Below are 7,887 nucleotides of genomic sequence, written 5' to 3' on the forward strand. Positions count from 1 at the left end.
CCGATTGCCTCTTCTCTGCATTAAAAGCTTCTTTGTTGTGTCAACACACACTCTGCTGCAGGCTATGGGAGACCTGACTGCCTCATTAAGAACCCCTCTGTTGTGCTTTGACCACTGTTGTATATGCGGTCCATCATTAAGCAGAAGGTCATTAAGCGACTGTCTCTGAAATGGATTGTGCAGCTCAGCACTTTCAATCTCCCTGCACAACTAATGTGCTAAATGGTGTGTCACTCAGTGTGTGGAATCTGCTTTTGCATTTTGGCTGATATTGCTAAGGAGAAAGTCCTCTGCCTTGCAAAAGACTTAAGAGAGAGTTATTTCCCAAGCCACTCTGACTTAACACAGACAGTTGTGCTTCTTTCCTTCCCATTTTTCAATAAAATATTTCTTGCTTGCACATCATTGTCATTCATGCTTGTGTGTCAGGGAGCTGGCCCTTTGCCCTGTCGCCCACCACCAAAACCCTCTAACGGTAATACAAATTGATAGCTGAAGGTAGGAAGAAAAAGCAAAAGGGTGACCTTGCAGAGATGGTGCTTTGGAACCAGCTCTCTCTTGGGGGCAAAGGCTGTACTTGTACTAGAAGAGGAATGAATGGCATACCCTGCCCGTGAAATCACTACCCTCATAATTCTGCCTGAACGTCTGCACGCTGACAGAGCCTGCATGCCCCCCAACTGTGGAATCTTTGACAACAAGCAGATGGATGTGCAGAAGTTCCTCTACATGCATAAGTACATAAGATCTTTAGTGGTATAGATAAAGGAAATGTAATTTAATAAAACACAACCACAAACAGAAAAAAAGCAATACAGTAAAACATGTTGCGTCCATCCCCTGGGTGGGGCCAAGAGGTGGAGCTTCTGACGAGCCGGTATGGGTGGTGGCTGACTTAACCCAACATTGAAGGAGACAAGGAACCGGTGAAAGTGGTCTATGAAAATGGTTTAGTAGGGTTATAAATTTTACATTCATCAGGGTCTTGATGCTTCACAAGACCCCTGGTATTAGTTCTTAGCACGAGTAGTGCCTCAGTCTTTGTATGCGGGAACACAGGGGGTTCCCTCCCCTTTGAGACGTCTTTCAGCTGAGGTGTCCAGGGCTGGTGGACCACTGCCCCCCCCTCCCCCGAGAAATGTTGTCTGGAGAAGTAGCGGCAAGACTTCAGGGTCTCTGCACCTCTGGTCCGGTCTGCTGCCTTGGTCAGAGATGCGACTGCTTGCTGCTGGCAGCAAGCTTTGCTGGCCCAAGAAGCTGGTTGCAGTTCCCCTCAGGATGGGGCAGCAGTTGTTGGTGGCCAGGGTTCCACTGGCCGCAGGTTCCCCAGGCCCCCCTTGGATTGTCAGGGGCTGGGCAGGAGAATCCCTGGGATGCCCCTCGCACACCTGGCTTCTGAGGCGTTCCCTCTTCCTTGGGGCCAGCTATCCCCCAAGGATCCCCGGAGGGTTGCCCCCTGGAGTCTTGGGGTTGACTAGGGATCTTTTTGACCCTTTCAGGGCTAGGTAAAAGTTTAGCACTAGGACTGGAATTGCTTCCCCTTGCTGCCCTCCCAAAGTCAGAGCCCAAGAAGGAGCGCCCTGTTCCTATGGCTGCTCAGTTCCTTATGAGCCAGTATCTGGCTCAACCAGCTCCACCCCTTCTGGCTATGCGATCCCAGTCCTTACTCCAAAGGCGACCCCTTGCATGGGGGCTGGATCCTGGTCATACCTACTGGCTCTCCTGCTCCTCTTGGCTGGGCCCGAGAGACAAACAATCATAATCATCCATTACCCCCCCAACTCACCATAAAGTAATAAAAAACCCAAAAAATTCCATCCTGCGAATACCCCAGAGACAAAGTTAGCAACATTTTTGAGAGAGTCAGCTTCCTTTAAATATAAGTTGTTGCATACTGCTACCCTCAAATATCAATTCGTATTAATGTCAGAAGAGTTTGGTGGAGAGTAACAGGGCAAAATGCTCCCTCCCCGACCCACAAACATGAACAACAACAAGCTCAAAACCAACAACATTTTATTCGGAGATGGAAAGGAATTAAGAAATTATTAAATTATAAAGGAGCTATTTGTAGCATCAGAGCAGCTGGTTCTACAAAGTAACTCATTAAAATCTTTACCGTGTTTGAGGAACATCTCCTTAGCAGTATTGACTGAAACACACAGCAAAATTTCACACAATGAGTGAAATGCCATATTGCACCATCGTAGTGCACAATTTCAGAAAAAGAGTGAAAAAAAAATCTTCCTATATTTTTCACTTCGGAGGAGACAAACAGAAGACTAGAAAGGGAACAATAGATGCAAGGCAAATTCATTAGGAAAGCACACATTAAGTAACCTTCTTCAGAGAAATGGAAGGGTTGGAACGAGGGAGTAAGCATCAGTATTTACTTGCTGGGTGAGTCCAGCTCAGCAGAGGATTCAGCCTTTGTGTTGCTGTGGGTGCTGCTCTCAGTGAAGGCATTCACAAGGACAGAGAGGAGGGAGAGTCTCAGCTTCTCCTTGAAATTGTACCCCATGCAGAAGTACAGGATGGGGTTCAGACAGCTGTTGAAAGAAGCCAAAATGACTGACAAAGGAAGACCTATAGACACCACATGCTTCTGGGCTTCAGATGAGTTTTTCACTTGAAGGAAAGAAAAGATGTGAAAGGGCAACCAACAGACAAAAAAGGCCACAATCACAGCAGTGATGACCTTGAAGGGCTTGCTCGATTGTGACAACTGGTCCCTCCTCAGCCTCACCACAATTGCGCCGTAGCAAACCACAATGACAATGAAGGGGATGATGAAGCTAATGATGACTCTGGTGGTAACCAATGCATACTGGGCTTTTGTTTCTTCCGCATAAGGCATGTTATAATGGTTAAAGCAGCAAGTTTCATTTTTTATATAAGTAAATTTTTTCATTGAATATAAATTTAAACAGCACAACACTAAAGCCAGGATCCAAATGCCCAAAACCACAAAGGAAGCCAACCGGGGTGTCCGGTGATTTTGAGCCCACACAGGGCACCACACGGCAATACAACGGTCTATGCTGATGACCGTCAGGGTGTAAATGCTGGCAATGACATTGAAGAAAACCATGGCATAATTGAGCTTGCACATGACAGGACCTAATTGCCAATGAAAGTTCTCGGCTATACGGACAATGTTGAATAGCAGGAAGAAGCTGAAAGTGAAGTCAGCAATGGCCAAGTTGAGAATCCAGACAGTGTTGACCGTCTTCTTCATTCGGAAACCCATGATGAAAATCACCAGCCCATTTCCAATGGTCCCCAACACAAAGATAAGGCTGTAGGCTACTATGGAGAAAACCTTCAGTGCTTCTGGCATGGGAGATATCCCATTCTCAATGAGAACCTTAAAACAATGTTTCGTATGCTCCATTGGTAGAGTTGCTTGAACTGATATTTTTTCTTCACTGTTGTCTTCTGTCCTTTCCTATCTGGAATAAAAGAAGAAAAACATAAGAAGTTAAGCCATTTCAGTTCAGCCCAATTAGTTCATCTTTCTTTTTCTAAGGACAGTTAGTAAAGAACCTTAGAAGGCTCAGAAAAGAGGCATTAAATGGATAGCCTTCCCTCTTATTTAGGAGGTGCCCAGATTTCAAGTGTAGCACACTTTTGTCTATGGAGGTTTCCAGTCACTCATCTTTCAAGAACTTTTTTATTTGCTATTAAAAGCTATCTATGATAGTGGTTATCATTATGAGGATGTCAATTCTTTGTTAGAGACTATCTGTTTAGAGTCAGATTATGGACAAGTACCCAACTCTGCAGGGTCTGTTAGAATAGTTCATTGGCAAGGGGGTCTTGGGAGACACTATTAAATCCATTGTCCTACACCCAGTGGAAACTGGGAGAAGATATTCTTGGCCTGGGTTTCCTTTATTCCTTCCCTTCCCCCCCCCCCACTTTTTCCCCTTCCTGCACTAGGAATTGCCCCTGTTATTTTTGTTCCTTTTGCACACTTTTTAAGCATATATGGGTATGTGATTGTATCCCCTCTCCTTCCATAAGTCTAATTTTTTTCTCTTCTAATACCCATTTCCAACCGAGATTGTATTACTACAGTTTTGCCAAAGGTGTGTTTGTGCAAGAGTTGCCGTGGACCTCCAAGGTGAGGGAAGTGCCTTCAGAAAAAAATTCAATGTTTTCCCATATGCCTGAAGCATAATTGGTGAAAATGTGTCTTGGAAAGAAAGATACTGTCCATGGTGCTGATTTTCAGATCCTTGTGCAAATGTCCATGGTGCTGATTTTCAGATCCTTGTGCAAATGTCCATGGTGCAGTACTATCATTGGTGCTGATATTTAGATCCTTGTGCACATGACCATGGTGCTGTACTATCCACGGTGCTGATATTCAGATCCCTGTGCAAATGTCCATGGTGCAGCACTGTCCATGCTGCTGATATTCAGATCCTTGTGCAAATGTCCATGGTGCCGTACTGTCCATAGTGCTGATTTTCAGATCCTTGTGCAAATGTCCATGGCGCAGTACTGTCCATGGTGCTGATATTCAGATCCTTGCGCAAATGTCCATGGTGCTGTACTGTCCATGGTGCTGATACTCAAATCCTTGTGCAAATGTCCATGGCGCAGTACTGTCCATGGTGCTGATATTCAGATCCTTGCGCAAATGTCCATGGTGCTGTACTGTCCATGGTGCTGATGTTTAGATCCTCATGTAAATTATATCCAGCTGCTGACCTCACACAAGAATATCCCCCCCATTTTTTTTTTTTTTTAGCAGAGCACACAGACCTAGTTCTTGCAAGACTTGGGAATACCATGCACAAAACTTGAGAATAAACCTAGTATTTTACACTGAGCTGCCTATTGCAGCAGCTCAGCTAATTACCTTTGCTCACCTTGTAGTTAGCTGGACATAAATTACTTCAGTAAAACAAACCTCAAGGATGGGGTGTCTGCTTGACCTCTGAATACCCTGTAAACATCTTGAGAGAAAAACCTCCTATTTTACATTGTGTTACCTGCTACAAGAGGTGCCTCATCTGCTTTGCAACCTCCGAACAGAATCAGCACCTATCGGCACCCTGCCACTTTCTGGGAACACAAGTCTTTGGTAAAACAAGCCTATAAATACCCCCCACATTGAGAACCCTGTTCATTGCCAGATGCCTAGGTTTTCAGTAATTAATGAGTTATCCAAGGTTATCTCCAAGGTGCTGATATTGAGGAGTGCTGATTTCTTGCTTTGCAGATTTTGATTGGTGTTTATCTGTTACTTAAGGACTTCAATTGACATGGATTACAAAGTATTGTCCCTTATTATAAAAAGTTTCATTTTTACTTACAGTGGGGGCCCTGCAAAAAATTCCATGGCCTCGGTTTCCCTAAAAACAGTTATCTTTGCCCTCTTTGTGCATAAAATGGGGTGACCTTAACTTTCTGGAAAAAAAAGTGCATTTATTATCTCACCACTTTCCACAAACAAGCAAGAAAAAAGTGGTTGGGGACTGTATTTTTTTTTATCCCACTTTTGGAAATTGGGGCATTAATGCACCACTGTTAACAAGCAGAAATGTATTCTTTTCTTTCCTTGTCACCCTCCATAAACTTCAAATGAGAAGAGATACACTCCACCAGTTTTTGTGTGCTTGTATATTAGTGATTTGGTTGGGGTAAAGTAGGAAGTTTTTCTCATGGAATTAGCATCTTGAAAGCAATTGACTAGGTTATATGCCTAATAAAGGTTTGTTGTATGTTGTATGTTATTGCAATTGACTAGGATCTATCTTGCTATGCTAGAACCCCAGGATACTTCAACTTGATCCAGCCTACTGTAGGGCTAGACTAGCTATTATCAACCTTTCCATTTCAGGGCACCCCGAGAAGATGCTAAATTTGTCAAGGCGCACCATCGGTTTTTTGCTGGCCAGGGGCTCACATCCCCCAATGACCCTACTAATATATGACCCTCCTCCAACGGCAAACCTGCGAACCATTCAAGACACACCAATGCGCCATGGAACAATGGTTGACAAATACTGGGCTCGATTATACCAAGGCCCCACAAAATAAAATGGGAAACAGTGACTTGCAAGAGTGGAGCTGCACAAAGGCTTCTCTCCTTGCAAGACCTCTGCTACCATTTAAACACAAGCACACTTCACAAGCAGTTTATCCATCAGGAGTTGGAAATTCTAAGATGGGCTGTAAGTAATGTTGGGGAACAAAACAGGAAAGTCTTGTGCATCCTGTTCTGTTTGTGTCATCACAACATCCAAAACATCTTGCCTAAACTCTAGAGTTTCCTTTCATTGACCACAAAATGATTTTTTAAAGTATGTGAGAAAAACAAGCAGATAAGTAGGAAAACAGGGCACAAGCCTAACCAGGTCTACTCAGAAGCAAGTCCTATTTTGTTCAATGGGGCTTACTCTCAGGAAAGTGTGGTTAGGATTGTAACCTCAGTCACAGAACCTTAGCTGATGGAGTAACCATTTTTAGTACTCAAGTTGGAGAGAATTTGTAACATTCCAATGAAAGGACTTGCATTGACCTTGATGTCCAAACCCCCCTTTTCATCTCAACCTTCAATGGTTGCAAAGAGCACCTACCAGCATTGGCTTCCAACCGCCTTATCGCCACTCCACTGAGTGCTCGGAGTGCAGCCCGCTCACTTGGTGACTTCAATCTGCTTTTCTATATGGTTGTCCTCAGGGGTTTCTCTGTCTGGTCCGCTCTGCCTTTGTCTTGTCTCTGCCTGCTTTCGGGACTGGTGCGCACAAAGACTCCAGTAGCCCCAGACGTTTTTACACAATTCTTGATGCAACTCAATTTCTCAATTTCTCAATTTCTCAACTGAAACTGGGTTGAAGCAGACATTCTAAGAAATCTTGCACAATCAGGATGGTGAGAATGGCACAATCATGTATGCCAGTTAAACTTTTACATTTTTAATTGACTGGATAGAACTGTTAAAACCCTGGTCTGGAGGGAGCTGGCACTCCCAAACTGGGTTGGTCCATCTATGAAACTAAGGGCGCAATCCTAGTCCCTTATGGCAGTGTTTTCCAACACTGGAATAGCGGTGCCAATGGGACATGTGCTGCATCCTGCAGTTGGGTGGCACTCATGGAGGCCTCTTCAAAGTAAGGGAATGCTTGTTTCCTTACCTCAGAGCTGCATTGCCCTTGTGTCAGTGCTGGAAAGCACTGACATAAGGGGTTAGGATTACGCCCTAAATGAAGCAGTTGCTTGAGGCAGCAGGTTGGTGGGGGGTGCCCATCTCTGTCCACCTGCTTGGCTCCGCTGCTCCCCCTTCTCCATTCACTCCCTGGACTGGAAAAGGAAGAAGGGGGTAAAGAAGAAGAGGAAATGTGGGGGGGGGGGAGAGGAGTGCTGGGCTAGAGCCTTGGAGAGTGAGAGGAGCCAAGGCTGGTGCATCATCGGGGGAGGGTAGCATTTGCCATGCTACCTTGGGCATCAGGAGGTCTTGGACTGGCCCTGCCCTCAAACCAGTACTGTAAGTGTCTTTTATTTCCCAGATCAGAGTATGCTCTGAGTGAGCAGAATTGCTGTTCTGTGTAATGCTCTTCTTTGTTTGTTGGGCAGTTGTCCAACATCATCAGCTGTTTTGTTTTCCTTGCTCAATTTTCAGAATCGGACTCACTTGTCTAAGCACCAAACACTTACAATTAGCTCTCTAATGACATGCTGTTCCTTGTATTCAGTATCTCCGTTTCTCTGTCTGACACCACTTCTTCCACAGCACAGTCCTAACTTGTGCTGGAACAGGCAAGCTGGGGGGCCTGCAAATGTATCCAGCGCAAGTTTGGGGCTGGCTGTGGCTTGTCCCCAGGCAAGGGGGAAAATTCCCCTTACCCCAGATAGAACAACAGCAACCCCAAT

At 44.9% G+C, this 7,887-nt stretch overlaps 1 protein-coding gene across 1 annotated transcript; it reads right to left on the reverse strand.

Moving 5' to 3' along the window:
- Positions 1-2,389: 2,389 nt before the first annotated feature.
- On the reverse strand, positions 2,390-3,340 carry LOC136661034 (chemerin-like receptor 1). Its single transcript, XM_066638053.1, has one exon. It carries the CDS (start codon positions 3,338-3,340, stop codon positions 2,390-2,392), a length of 951 nt encoding a protein of 316 aa, XP_066494150.1.
- Between the last annotated feature and the right edge of the window lie 4,547 nt (positions 3,341-7,887).

Source organism: Tiliqua scincoides, chromosome 10, assembly GCF_035046505.1.
Source record: "Tiliqua scincoides isolate rTilSci1 chromosome 10, rTilSci1.hap2, whole genome shotgun sequence".
NCBI lineage: Eukaryota > Metazoa > Chordata > Lepidosauria > Squamata > Scincidae > Tiliqua > Tiliqua scincoides.